This window comes from Manis pentadactyla, chromosome 5, assembly GCF_030020395.1.
Source record: "Manis pentadactyla isolate mManPen7 chromosome 5, mManPen7.hap1, whole genome shotgun sequence".
NCBI lineage: Eukaryota > Metazoa > Chordata > Mammalia > Pholidota > Manidae > Manis > Manis pentadactyla.
In genome coordinates, this window is record NC_080023.1 from 4506207 (window position 1) to 4521766 (window position 15560).

The window sequence follows — 15560 nt, forward strand, 5'->3', positions numbered from 1 at the left end:
GCATGTCCCCCTGGTTACCTGAGGAGACGGGGACCTGGGAAGGGCAAGCTATGCCCTACAGTGAGTTTGCTCTTCAGGCCTCATGTCTATAGGCCATTTTTAAAAAGGAAGTTTTCCAGGGCATCACCGCCAACACTACTGAAGCAGCCTACATGACAAGACAGTTTCACTTCAAGGTGGGAAGGAGCCTGGACCCATGGGCCGCGGAAGGCCAGCAGGGCTCACTAAGGGCCAGCTCTGGACCTGGAAAAAAATCCTCTCTGAAGGCCCACTCTCGCTTGGCCCCTTCATGGGGTCCTCCCCAGGCTCTGAACCCCCACTGCAAGGCCTTCTCCTGGGCTGGGCTCAGCGGGCCTTGGTTCCCCTCCAGAGGTTTGTATCCAGCCAGGGGCCAAGGGGCCTCAGTGGGCCAGTGCTCAGGACCGGCTCTGGGGCTGAGTGCCTCTCCAACAGTCAGAGGGCTGTGTGCCCTGGAGACCCACCGAGCTTTGGGCAAGAAGCATGGCTGTGAGGGCCTGGGTTGGGGCAGATCTGTGCCACTCCCAGAAGCCAGAACTCAGCATTGGGGTGTGGCCTTTAATGAACCAGTACACAAGTGACGTGCCATGTGGCCGTACCCACACAGCAGGTCCAGTGGGGAGCTCGGCCATGCCAGCGGGCTGTACGGCCCACCCAGCTCCTGCCAAACCCCGACCAACAGCATTTTCGTTCCAAGGGCTGATCCTCAGTGCCAACCCTGCCCTGAAGCCCACTCTGCCCCTGGGCCCTCCTGGCCCTCCTGTAGGTGTCACAGCCCTGCCATCTCAAGCGGTGCAAGCAGGTGGCCACAGTGGGCCTGGTCCAGACCCAGAAAACGTGCACACCCACGGGAGCCCGTCACTCCCGTCTTCACCCCAGTCCCTGGGGCCTGAGCTGCGGGTGCTGCGCGCAGATGCCCAAGTGGAGACCCAGAGCAAGAACTCCAGTGGGAGGGCAGCCCCGACTCCGCTGGGGAAGCGCCAGGCCAGCAGGCACCCTGAGAACGGGCGTCTCGTCGGTGCCGTGAGCACAAGCTGGCTGAGACCCAGAGGTGTGCCCTGGCCTGGAAAAAGCCCCTGCCTGACCCCGTACCGTGTGTGTGCTGCCCAGGCCACCGTCACGATGAGAAACGTCATCAGGTAGACAGCGATCCTGGTTGCTAGAAGTTTCTGGATACTTTTGTCAAACTGCTGAACAGAAGAGCATCACCGTCAGGGAGGGCGGGGACGGGAGACCATGGAGCAGAGGGAGTGGCACTCGGCTCACCACGGCTCGGCCTGCGTTTCTACTGAATTTCCATCAAAGCCCCAGGAGAAGTATCATTGAGTCCAGCCCTAAGCAGTCCCCCAGGCTTCCAGCAGCATCCGGGCTCAGGGGGCCTCCACTTCACGTCCTGCTCCGCTGCGCCATCGGAGGACACCCAGGCACACGCGAGGAAGCAGGGCGAGGCACTCACACACACACACACACGCCCAGGGCCTTCAGAATGTCTTCTGAAATCAAGTCCCACTTCTAAAGCACTATGTGTCACCATTTAACTCACAAAACAGGAATATCCCAAGTGGGCTGTGAGTGGGCACCCACCTGGGGTAGACCCTGTTCCCCAGGCACCATGATGAGACCTGCAGGTCCCTGTGCTGGGGACCCTGTGCAAGCACCTCCAGGCTGGGGCTGCCCTCTGCTTCCTGTGCGGCTGCTGACAGCAGACACCTGTGGGGACCCCAGCTCCAGGGTGTGCCTAACACTGATGCCCTGCTTTTCTTGGCACAGCAAACGACCTTGCCCCTCCCCATCAGAGGCACCTAGGGCAGAGCCAGATCTGGCCCCTGAACGCCTGCCGTTCCAGGTACCTGTTCCGGGGAGATCTCCGTGTGGGTCACAGGCAGGATCTACAAGAAAAGACGGAAAAGGGGCATTTCTTGACCTGGGCGCTAACCACTACTTGGGTGCCATGGTGTCAGGGACTTGGGCTAATGCTCAGCTGCTCCTCCCACCCCCTCCAGCTGCCTGAGGGGTGGGGAGCCCAGGATGCTGTGAGCTGGGATGGGTTCCACACTGGCCAAGCTCTACTAGAAGGCCAGGGTCCCGTGGGAGAGGTGGCTCTGGGGGCCGGCCCTGGGCTGGATGGTGACCCTCACTGACCATTACAGTGGCGATGATGGACAGCAGGGCATCACTGAAGTTGAGCATGCGGTGGGAATGCTGGACTCCATCAGCAGCCTCCTCATCCCTGCTGCCTGCTGGGGAGCCCTCCTGCGTGCTGAGGCCTGGCTCTGAGTTCTGGGGCCGGGACATGGTGGGCCTGGGAGGAAGCACAGGTCTGAGCATGCTCGTGGGCATCTGCCCCTGCGGGCTTCAGCTGTGACACAGGGTGGGGGCTTGGTGGTGGTTGAGGAACCTGCCCTGAGGGTCAGGAAGGGTCCCTGCCACTGGTCTCCCCCAGGTGGCCCTTGTGTTTCTAGCCCACAGTAAGAGTGGCCCTTCACTGATGAGCATCGTGATCTGGGAGGCGTGCTCTTGCCTCAGTTTCCCCACTAGAAATGGGGGAGGTGAGAGAAGGTACACGTGACACATGGTGAGGGCTCCACACACTGTTACCAGGGGAGGGAGCCTGAAGTCCTGGACCCCAGCTCCAGGCACCCTGCTACTGGGTGCTTTCACCTCAAACTTGGGGTGTCCTAGGCGACCGAGTCCCAGGGGCCTCCTGGGGGCCTTGGGGTGCTATGCTGCATGCCCATTTCCCTTCAGGGCTGTAACCACAGGGGGAAAATCAGGGCCCTGGAAGGAAACCAGCTGCCCCCTGGCCACCCATCTACCAATGCCAGTGGTGGGCCCTCCCGCTGGTGAACGGCGTGCTGGGTGTCTGCCAGCTAGAGGCCAAGGAGCAGACAGTAAACACTCCTCAGCACAGAGCTCCCTGAACATTTTAGTACCAGAGATAGGTCTGGAAAGATCAGCAAGATGTCAGCTAAGGGGCCTCCAGGCAGAAGAAAGGCTGCCTCCCCGGAGGAACAGGGGCCAGTGTGGCTGGGGTGGTCAGAGGCTCTGTGGTGGGAACTCTAGCTGCACAAGGAAGGCCGTGCACGACAGGGCACCAAGCAGCCCGACTTTGGGTTCTGTTCTGAAACCAGAGTGACCCTTTTACAGTTTGCTGGGCTCCACCCTGGAGGTGCAGTGGGCAGTGTCCACAGGCCAGGACAGAGGTTGGGGGTGGGGCTGGATGAGACTGCCTGAAATGGTGTGGAACCCTGGGGACCTAGTGGCCTACGTCTGGGAAGGGGCAGGGGGCAGGGGGCGGAGGGCGGGGATAGGTGTCTCCAACAGGCTTTCAGCTGTTCCCGGGGAAAGGGCTTCTTCAGGACAGGTGCTCCCAGTGGCAAACCTTTGGATGAAGGAAGACAGGCAGGGAAAGGTCCTGGGTCTTGCCCAGAGGAGGATGCTGCTGGCCCTGACAAGGCAACAGGGTGGGATAAGGAGGCCAGGGAGTGAGCGGGCGCATGGAGATGCTGCACACCACTGAACAAGGTGCCCACCCTCACTGCAGACAGACAAAGCAGAAACAAAGAAACCCATCCAGAAATGGGTAGAGGAGGCTTACTGGCAATTTTTGAACAGGAAAATCAAATTGCCAATGAACATGTAAGACACTCAGCTTCGCTAGTGCCCAGGGAAATGTGAGTGAGAACAAGGTGACACTGCTGATGCCTGCACACGATTACAGGTGGTGGAGATGGGGGCACAGAGCTTGGGCAGGAGCGCACGGGGCCATGTCGTGTGGAGGTGACACTAGTTCTAGAGGCTGCAGACAGCAGCTCCATTCCCGGGTGTGGTCTCCACACGCATGAGGACAGGGAGATGGACAGGGTCTGCACAGGAACACAGCTCATTTCCACAATGAAGTCAAAAGTGTACCAGCTGAGCAATAGGAAACAAACCACTCAGCACTAAATGCACTGCTGGGAAGTGCTCAGGACTGTGTGTGTGCATCCCTGGCGGGTCCTGTGTGGGAGCCCTGGCCCTCAGCGGGGGGCACCAGGTGACCAGGCTTAGGTGAGGGCAGGGGTGGGGGTCCCGTGGAGTCAGTGTCCTCTCTCCACTGCGTGAGGACACGGTGATCAGGTGGCCGTCTGCAGGCCAGGAAGTGGGCCCTCACCCCAAAGCACACTGGATGCAGCCTGGACCTCAGATGTCCAGCCTCCAGGACTGAGAAATAAGTGTCTCTGTTTAAGGCTCCAGTGCATGGAGGCTTGTCACCTTTAAGGCCCTAGTCCTCGGCGCTCTGTCACTGTAGCGCACACTGAGACAGGAAGGGAAAAATAGATGAAATACATCTACATGTATAAAACTCAGAAATGCGGTGTTCAGAAGAATAAGTTGCAGAATGACACATACCACCATTTGCATGTTTAAAACATATAAAACCACCATATGTTTTCCTCATGATTATACATGTACACACACAGTAAGAATACAAAAACACAAGAATATTTACCAACTTCAGAATAGCATGACAGTGACAGAGGCAGGGCGGGGTGACAGACAGGGTGAGGAAGGAGTTTTAGCTTTTGACTATATTTCTTATTCCTCATTTTACTCACTTTCTAAAGGTTACATACAGTAAAAATTCACTTTCTGGTGTACAGCTGAGTTTCTCACAAATGCACTCAGGGAGGCAACAGTGCCAACAGTCACCAAGCAGCTCTGTCCCTGAGCAGGCCCTCTGCAGCCGAGCCGTCCCTCACCTGGACCCTGGCCGCCACTCATGCTTTCCATTACCATCGTTTGCCTTTTCCAGGTTGTCCCATAAATGGACTTATATCCTTTGGCGCCCTCTAAGCCCAGCTCTTTCACTTAGCAAAATTCCTCCGTGCTGTGGGAGTATCAATATGCTTTGACTGTTGTGTGGTTGATTCCACTATGTGGATGCACCTGTTTGCAAATCCTTTCACCAGGTGCAAAGTGTCAGTTGTTCCCAGTTTTTGGTGGTTATGAATAAAGCCACTGAGAATATTCACACCCAGGTATTTGTGTAAACATGTTTTTATTTCTCTTGGGTAAATACCTCAGAATAGGTCTGGTGGATAAGTGCATGTTTAACTTTATGAGAAACTTCCAAGCCATTCACCAAAGCAGCTGCCTTATTCTGCATTCCCACCAGCAGCATGTAAGGGCCTCAACTGCTCCCTGTACTCTCCAGCATCTGGTTTAGCAAGGTTTATAATGTTTTTTTTTAAATTTTAGCTATACTGATACATGTGCAGTGTTATCTCATTGTGGTTTTAATTTGTATTTCTCTATTCACTGGCTAATTGGGCATTTTATTCTCACGTGACTACTTTTCTTTTAAGTTCCCATTTATTTAACTCTTTAAGCACTTTTAAAACTTGAAATATAGTTGATTTACAATATTATATTGGTTTCAGGTGTGCAACACACCAAGTCGACAATTACATTACATTAGTAAGTACTCGCCATGATATACATACATCTGTCAGCATACAAAGATATTACAGTATGACTATCTTCCCTTAGCTGTACTTTCATCCCCACGACTAATTTATTTGATAATAGCGGCTTTTTTTTTAATTATGAAAGGAACTATTTATTGAACACATATTAAATGCTATAAACTGGTCTAGGCATTTATTTTATTATTTTATTTTTATTTTGGTATCATTAATCTACAATTATATGAGCAACATTATGGTAACTAGACTCCCCCCTCCCCCCCATTATCAAGTCCCACCACATACCCCATTAGAGTCACTGTCCACCAGTGTAGTAAGATGCTATAGAATCACTACTTGTCTTCTCTGTGTGGTACAGCTCTCCCCATGCCCCCCCTACATTATGTGTGCTAATCGTAATGCCCTTTTTCCCCATTATCCCTCCCTTCCCACCCATCCTCCCAGTCCCTTTACCTTTGGTAACTGTTAGTTCATTTTTGCGTTCTGTGAGTCTCCTGCTGTTTTGTTCCTTCAGTTTTCCCTTGTTCTTATACTCCACAGATGAGAGAAATCATTTGATACTTGTCTTTCTCTGCCTGGCTTATTTCACTGAGCATAATACCCTCTAGCTCCATCCATGTTGTTGAAAATGGTAGGATTTGTTTTCTTCTTATGGCTGAATAATACTGCACTGTGCATTATGTACCACATCTTCTTTATCCATTCATCTACTGATGGACACTTAGGTTGCTTCCATTTCCTGGCTATTGTAAATAGTGCTGTGATAAACATAGGGGTGCATCTGTCTTTTTCAAACTTGATTGCTGCGTTCTTAGGGTAAATTCCTAGGAGTGGAATTCCTGGGTCAAATGGTAAGTCTGTTTTGAGCATTTTGATGTACCTCCATACTGCTTTCCACAATGGCTGAACTAACTTACATTCCCACCAGCAGTGTAGGAGGGTTCCCCTTTCTCCACATCCTTGCCAACATTTGCTGTTGTTTCCCTTTTGGATGGTGGCGATCCTAACTGATGTGAGGTGATACCTCATTGTGGTTTTAATTTGCATTTCTCTGATGATTAGTGATGTGGAGCATCTATTCATGTGCCTGTTGGCCATTTGAATTTCTTCTTTAGAGAAGTGTATGTTCAGCTCCTCTGCCCTTTTTTTTTTTTTGTAATTATTTTTTTTATTGAAGGGTAGTTGACACACGGTATTACATTGCATTAGTTTCAGGTGTACAACATAGTGATTCAAAATTTACATACATGACAATTCTGGGTACGAGCTATCACCATACCAAGCTGTTACAATATCTTGACTATATTCATTACATCCCGGTTACTTATTATTTTACCATTGGAAGTGTATACTTTTTTGTTTGTTTGTTTGTTTTTTTGTGAGGGCATCTCTCATATTTATTGATCAAATGGTTGTTAACAACAATAAAATTCTGTATAGGGGAGTCAATGCTCAATGCACAATCATTAATCCACCCCAAGCCTAATTTTCGTCAGTCTCCAATCTTCTGAGGCATAACAAACAAGTTCTTACATGGAGAACAAATTCTTACATAGTGAATAAGTTCTTACATGGTGAACAGTACAAGGGCAGCCATCACAGAAACCTTCGGTTTTGCTCATGCAAAAGTTTATGAACTATAAACAGTCAGTTCAAATATGAATACTCATTTGATTTTTATATTTGATTTATATGTGGATACCACATTTCTCTCTTTATTATTATTTTTAATAAAATGCTGAAGTGGTAGGTAGATACAAGATAAGGGTAGAAAACATAGTTTAGAGTTGTAAGGGAGCAAATGTAGATGATCAGGTGTGTGCCTGTAGACTATGTGTTAATCCAAGCTAGACAAGGGCAATAAAACATCCACATATGCAGAAGATTTCTCTCAGAACGGGGGGGTGAGGTTCTAAGCCTCACCTCTGTTGATCCCCAATTTCTCACCTGATGGCCCCCCTGCGACTGTGCCTGTCTTAGGTTGTTCCTCCCTTGAGGAATCTTACCCGTCTCTGGCTAACCAGTCATCTTCCGGGGCCATACAGGGAAATGTAGAGTTGGTAAGTGAGAGAGAAGCCTTATTGTTTGAAATGGTTAGCTTTTTATTTCTTTGCATATTTATGCCCTGTGGCTTCTATGCCCAGCATTTGTCTTGAGGTATCTTTACCACTGGGAAGAATTATGATACTCGGTAAATTTGATATGAGGCACGAATTCTATTTAAGGGTTGTAATTAGGAAGGAAGAAGAAAAGCTATAGAAGTAGCAGGTGGAAGAAAACATGGGAAGATTGATTATTTCTTTGACATATCTTCTTGTAGAGTAACTTCAGCATGTATAGGTTTTAAGCTACTACTTAAATTGCGCACACACATTAACATAATAGGAGTATAGTTACATAACCAAAGCATACCTGTAATTACCAGCCATCTCCAGTGAAACCAAGAAAACCAGTTAGGCACCTTAGGCATTTGTGAAAACTTATCTATGATATGGTGGATATTGTCCAACTGAACTTGAACAGTCTGAGAGAAATCAGACAAATTAAAACAACCCATTCCTGGGGAATGTTCACATCCCTTATGTTCTTTTAACAGTAAATAGTCTGTAGTTGTAAGATTTTGGAGCGCTACAATTTGCACTTCTCCTAATTCTTGATTGAGTTCCAACAGTACAGATACAGTCAAATTTGTTGCTTCACTGCATGCACAGGCCAGCCCAGATATCTCCTTCCTCACTCCCATGGCAAGTCCAGGAACCGGTCCTCTGTCCATTTTTTAATTGGATTATTTGCTTTTTGTTTGTTCAAGTGCATGAGCTCTTTACATATTTTGGATGTCAACCCTTTATCGGATCTGTCATTTATGAATATATTCTCCCATACTGTAGGATGCATTTTTGTTCTATTGATGGTGTCCTTTGCTGGACAGAAGCTTTTCAGCTTGATATAGACCCACTTATTCATTTTTGCTTTATTTTGCTTTTGTTTGCCTTGCCCATGGAGATATGTTCATGAAGAAGTTGCTCATGTTTATGTCCAAGAGATTTTGCCTGTGTTTTTTTCTAAGAGTTTTATGGTTTCATGACTTACATTCAGGTCTGTGATCCATTTCAAATTTACTTTTGTGTATGGGGTTAGACAGTGATCCAGTTTCATTCTCTTACATGTAGCTGTCCAGTTTTGCCAACATCAGCTGTGGAAGAGGCTGTCATTTCCCCATTGTATGTCCATGGCTCCTTTATTGTATATTAAACTCACAATTAATAAAGTACAAAAGGAAGAACAAATGAGGCGCAAAGCCAGTAGAAGGAGGGACATAATAAGGATTAAAGTAGAAATAAATAAAATTGAGAAGGATAAAATAATAGAATCAATAAAAGCAGGAGCTGGTTCTTTGAGAAAATAAAGAAAATAGATAAACCCCTAACCAGACTTACCAAGAAAAAAAGAGAGTCTACACGTGTAAACAGAATCAGAAATGAGAAAGGAAAAATCACTACGGACACCATAGAAATACAAAAAATTATGAGACAATACTATGAAAAATTATATGGCAACAAACAGGATAACCTAGAAGAAGTGGACAACTTTCTAGAAAAATACAACCTTCCAAGGCTGACCCAGGAAGAAACAGAAAATCTGAATAGACAAATTACCAGCAAAGAAATTGAATTGGTAATCAAAACACTACCTACGAACAAAACTCCAGATGGTTTCACTGCTGAATTTTTTCAAACGTTTAGTGAAGACCTAATAATACCCATCCTCAAAGTTTTCCAAAAAGTAGAGGAGGGAATACTCCCAAAATCATTCTACGAGGCCAACATCACTCTAATACCAAAACCAGGCAAAGAGTACAAAAAAAGAAAATTACAGACCAATATCCCTGATGAACATAGATGCAAAAATACTCAACAAAATGTTAGCAAATCGAATTCAAAAATACATCAAAAAGATCATCCATCATGATCAAGTGGGATTCATCCCAGGCATGCAAGGATGGTACAACATTCTAAAATCCATCAACATCATCCACCACATCAACAAAAAGGACAAAAACCACATGATCATCTCAACAGATGCTGAAAAAGCATTCGTCAAAATTCAACATCCATTCATGATAAAAACTCTCAACAAAATAGGTATAGAGGGCAAGTACCTCAACATAATAAAGGACATATATGATAAACCCACAGCCAACATCATACTTAACAGCGAGAAGCTGAAAGCTTTTCCTTTAGGATCGGGAACAAGACAGGGATGCCCACTCTCCCCACTTCTTTCAACATAGTACTAGAGGTCCTAGCCACGGCAATCAGACAACACAAAGAAATCAAGGCATCCAGATTGGCAAGGAAGAAGTCAAACTGTCACTATTTGCAGATGACATGATATTGTATATAAAATACACTAAAGAACCCACTCCAAAACTATTAGATCTAATATCTGAATTCAGCAAAGTTGCAGGATACAAAATGAATACACAGAAATCTGTTGCATTCCTACACACTAATGATGAACTAGCAGAAAGAGAAATCAGGAAAACAATTCCATTCATAATTGCATCAAAAAGAATAAAATACCTTGGAATAAACCTAACCAAGGAAGTGAAAGACTTATACTCTGAAAACTACAAGACACTCATGAGAGAAATTAAAGAAGAAACCAATAAATGGAAACACATCCCGTGCTCATGGATAGGAAGAACTAATATTGTCAAAATGGTCATCATCCTGCCTAAAGCAATCTACAGATTCAATGTAATCCCTATCAAAATACCAACAGCATTCTTCAATGAACTAGAGCAAACAGTTCTAAAATTCATACGGAACCACAAAAGACCCAAAATAGCCAAAGCAATCCTGAGAAGGAAGAATAAAGCAGGGGGAATTATGCTTCCTGACTTCAAGCTCTACTACAAAGCCACAGTAATCAAGACATTTTGGTACTGGCACAAGAACAGACCCATAGACCAGTGGAACAGAACAGAGAGTCCATATATTAACCCAAGCATATATGGTAAATTAATATATGATAAAGGATCCATGGATATACAATGGGAAAATGACAGCCTCTTCAACAGCTGGTGTTGGCAAAACTGTACACTTACATTTAAGAGAATGAAACTGCATATAAATCAAGTATAAAAATCAAATGAGTATTCATATTTGAACTGACTGTTTATAGTTCATAATGCATGAGCAAAACCGAAGGTTTCTGTGATGGCTGCCCTTGTACTGTTCACCATGTAAGAACTTATTCACTATGTAAGAATTTGTTCTCCATGTAAGAACTTGTTTGTTATGCCTCAGAAGATTGGAGACTGATGAAAATTAGGCTTGGGGTGGATTAATGATTGTGCATTGAGCATTGACTCCCCTATACAGAATTTTATTGTTGTTAACAACCATTTGATCAATAAATATGAGAGATGCCCTCACAAAAAAAAAAAAAAAGTATACACTTCCAATGGTAAAATAATATGTAATGAATATAGTCAAGATATTGTAACAGCTTGGTATGGTGATAGCTGGTACCTAGAATTGTCATGTATATAAATGTTGAAGCACTATGTTGTACACCTAAAACTAATGTAATGTAATACCGTGTGTCAACCACCCTTCAATAAAAAAATAATTATGTACAATAAATAAATAAATAAATAAAAAGAGAATGAAACTGGATTGTCTAACCCCATACACTAAAGTAAATTTGAAATGGATCAAAGACCTGAACGTAAGCATGAAACCATAAAACTCTTAGGAAAAAACATAGGCAAAAATCTCTTGGACATAATAAACATGAGCGACTTCTTCATGAACGTTATCTCCCCAGGCAAGGGAAACAAAAGCAAAATTGAACAAGTGGGACTATATCAAACTAAAAAGCTTCTGTACAGCAAAGGACATCATCAGTAGAACAAAAAGACATCCTACAGTATGGGAGAATATATTCATAAGTGACAGATCTGATAAAGGGTTGACTTCCAAATTATGTCGAGCTCACACACCTCAACAAACAAAAAGCAAATAAGCCAATTAAAAAATGGGCAGAGGAGCTGAACAGACACTTCTCCAGAGAAGAAATTCAGATGGCCAACTGACACATGAAAAGATGTTCCACATTGCTAATCATCAGAGAAATGCAAATTAAAACCATAATGAGATATCACCTCACACCAATTAGGATGGCCAACATCCAAAAGACAAACAACAAATGTTGGTGAGGATGTGGAGAATGGGGAACCCTCCTACACTGCTGGTGGGAATGTAAATTAGTTCAACCATTGTGGAAAGCAGTATGGAGGTTCCTCAAAAAACTAAAAATAGAAATACCATTTGACCCAGAAATTCCACTCCTAGGAATTTACCCTAAGAATGCAGGAGCCCAGTTTGAAAAAGAGATATGCACCCCTATGTTTACCACAACACTATTTACAATAACCAAGAAATGGAAGCAACCTAAGTGTCCATCAGTAGATGAATGGATAAAGAAGAAGTGGTACATATACACAATGGAATATTATTCAGCCATAAGAAGAAAACAAATCCTACCATTTGCAACAACATGGATGGAGCTAGAGGGTATTATGCTCAGTGAAATAAGCCAGGCAGAGAAAGACAAGTATCAAATGATTTCACTCATCTGTGGAGTATAACAACAAAGAAAAAACTGAAGGAACAAAACAGCATCAGACTCACAGAACCCAAGAATGGACTAACAGTTGCCAAAGGGAAAGGGATTGGGGAGGATGCGTGGAAAGGGAGGGATAAGGGGGTAAAAGGAGCATTACGATTAGCACACATAATGTGTGGGGGGACAAGGGGAAGGCAGTATAGCTCAAAGAAGACAACTAGTGATTCTATAGCATCTTACTATGCTGATGGACAGTGACTGTAATGGGGTATGTGGTGGGGACTTGATAATAGGGGGAGTTTAGTAACCATAATGTTGTTCAAGTAATTGTACACTAATGATACCAAAAAAAAAAACAACTTAGGAACAAATTTAACAAAGGAAGTATAAAACATAGTTGAAAGAGATTAAAGATGACCTAAAGAGGTGGGAAGATATCCTTTGTTCATGGATTGGAAAATTTAATATTGTTAATATGCCAATCCTTCTCAAATTGAGAAGTTTACAAGCTGAAACTAAAATTCATATGGAAATTTAAGGAACCCTTGGTTGTTTAAAGAATAGCCAAAACAATCCTGAAAAAGAACAAAGTTGGAGGATTCACATTTCTCAGTTTGAAACTGAGTATAATGCTGTCAATCAAGACAATGCAGCACCGGCACATGCAGACACGTAGAGACTGAAGGAGAGCTGAGTGTTCAGGAAGGAGCCACTATGTCTATGGTCAACTGATCTTTGGTAAGATCACTGACTTTCCAATGGGGGAAGGACAGTTTCTTTAACAAATATTGCTGGGACAACTAGATATCCACATGCAAAAGAATGAATTTGAATTCTACCTCAAATCACATAGAAAAATTAAATAAAAATGGATCAAAAGGCCTAAATGTAAGAGCTGAAACACTGGAGAAAATCTTCATGGCCTTGTATTTGGCAAAGGATTCTTAAACCAGACACCAAAAGCACAAGCAACAACAAAAATAGATAAATTAGAGTTTGTCAAGTTTTATCTTTTGTACTTCAGGGGACACTATTAAGAAATTGAAAACATAATCCACAAAGTGGGAGAAAATATTTGCAAAGCATATATCTGATAATGGTTTAATATCCAAAGCATATAAAGAACTCTTACAACTCAACCATAAAAAGACAAGCCAATTCAAGAAGTGGGCAAAGGATGTGAAACAGACATTTCTCCAAAGATATTCTACAGGTCAATAAGTGCATGAAAAGATGTTCAACATCATTAGGGAAAATCACATAAAAACCATGACATAGTCACCCTCCAGGATGACTATAATAATAATAATAATAATGAAAGGACAGTAACAAATGTTGGCGAAGTTGTGGAGAAACTGTAATCCTTGTGCACTGCTGGTGGGAATGTAAAATGATACTGCTGCTGCGGAAAAGAGTATGGAGGTTCCTCAACAAAAGTAAACATAGAATTACCATATGATCCAGTTAATTCACCTCCAGGAATATACACAAGAGGACTGAAAGCAGAGACTCAAAGAGATATTTGCACACTTATGTCCACAGCAGCATTACTCCTAATAGCTAAAAAAGTAGCAGCAATCCAAGTGCCCATCAATGGATGAACATCTAAGCAAAATGTGATATATACACACACACACTGGAGTATTATTTAGCCTTAAAAAGTGAAGAAATTGTTAACATTATGACAAGGATGAATGTTGAGGACAGTGTTAGGTGAAACAAGCCAGTCACAAAAGGACAAATAACCCCACTTACATGAGGCCTCTAGAGCAGTCAAATTCAGAGAGACAGAAAGTAGAATGAATGATGGTTGCCAGGGGCTGGGGAGAGGGAGAGAGGAATAGGGAGCTTTTATTTAACAGGAATACAGGTTTGGTTTTGCTAGATGGAGACTTCTGTGGTTAGATGGTGGTGATGGATGCACAATGTGAATGCACTTGATGTCACGAACCTGTACACTCAAAAATGGTGGAGACTGTAAATTTTGTGTATTTTACTGCAATTAAAAAAAAAACCCCAGTACCTAGCATGTGTTCCAAGCAAGTCAGCTTCTTGTTACCTTCATCATACCCAAGTTTTTAAGACTCATGGTAATGAAGGAAAGAATACAGGATTGAAAGTAGAAGAGCATGGAATTGAAGTATGATTTTTTTTTTAAAGATGGAAGAGACTGAAGTTTTAAAATCCCAAGGTGAATAAGGAGAAGATGAAAACTTTCACAACAGAGGAGATAAATGAAGGCTTGTAACATGGAAGGCATTATGCACTGTGCTAGGCATCATGAATAGGTGTAGTGCAGTGACCACCATGACACACGTCATCATGCTGTGGGAGCAGAGGTTTCCTGGACGGACTAGTCTGGGAAAGCTCTCACAATGCAGTATGTCAGAGCTGAATCTAGAAATATTTACAAGATAACAATGACGAGGACAGTGACATTTATCAAACATTTATTACGGAGTACCAAATATTGTTCCATACTTTACATGCAGTTTCTTTTTTAATCCTCAATGTTGTGAGGATTGAAAAGACAAAAAGGAAATTGTGTGTGCATGTAATGGAGGGTTCAGGAGTGCAGCAAAGTGCAAGGAGTGTGTTAAGACTGGGCACAAGGAACAAACTGGGAGATGTCCCCAAAGTAAAGCAGGACTAAATTACAAAGAGCCTTCTATGACCGCTCAGGAGTTTGGAAATTATTGTGAAGATTATGGAAAGATTATGCACTTTTCTTTATATATGTATGTGTATATATACATACATATACACGTGTTTCATACACATATGTATACACACATGTATTTTTACAGTCTGGATACAATCCATTGTCAAATATGAGATTTGCAAATATTTTCTCCCAGTCTGGGCTGTCCTTTCATTCTCTCAACTGTATATGTGTACTTTAAATGGACAGACTATTTTTTAAGCAGGTTTAGATTTGCAGAAAAATTGAGAAGAAAGGGCAAATACATCTTTTCATCATATATCCTTTCACCACTCCCTTCTAGTTTCCTTCATTATTAACATCTTAGAAGTTTGGCATAGGTGGCACAACTGATAAGTCAATATTGGTATATTATTAAGTCCATAATTTATATTAGGGTTCACTCATTGTACTGTAGTTCCATGGGTTTTGACAAATGTATGATGACTTGTATTCACTATTATAGGACCATACAGAATATTTCAGCTCTAAATATTCCATGCTCCCCTGTTTATCCCTCACTCCCTGTATATCCCCTGGCAACCACTGATCTTCCTACTGGCTCCCTAGCTTTTCCTTTTCCAGAATGTCACATAGCTGTAGTCATAGTAGCCTTCCAGGTTGGATTCTTTCCTGCAGTAATGTGCATTTAAGGTTCCTTCATGTCTTTTCATGGCTTGACAGCTCATTTCTTCTCACTGCTGAATAATAATCCACAATCTACCTAGTCACCTACT

At 43.7% G+C, this 15560-nt stretch overlaps 1 protein-coding gene across 9 annotated transcripts in view; it reads right to left on the reverse strand.

The window, feature by feature from the left end:
* Window positions 1-15560, reverse strand: part of TMEM175 (transmembrane protein 175) — a 35950-nt gene that overhangs the window by 8110 nt on the left and 12280 nt on the right. For 7 of the 9 annotated variants that reach the window (XM_057502082.1, XM_036921447.2, XM_036921452.2 and 4 more), the window contains exons 2-4: window positions 2161-2320; window positions 1869-1907; window positions 1111-1208 (exon numbers count right to left, since the gene is read on the reverse strand). In XM_057502082.1, coding sequence (XP_057358065.1) covers window positions 1111-1208; window positions 1869-1907; window positions 2161-2313 — 290 coding nt within the window. In that variant the 5' untranslated portion in view covers window positions 2314-2320. The remainder of the gene's footprint in view (window positions 1-1110; window positions 1209-1868; window positions 1908-2160; window positions 2321-15560) is intronic. The other 2 variants (XM_036921444.2, XM_057502080.1) reach the window with 1 other exon arrangement.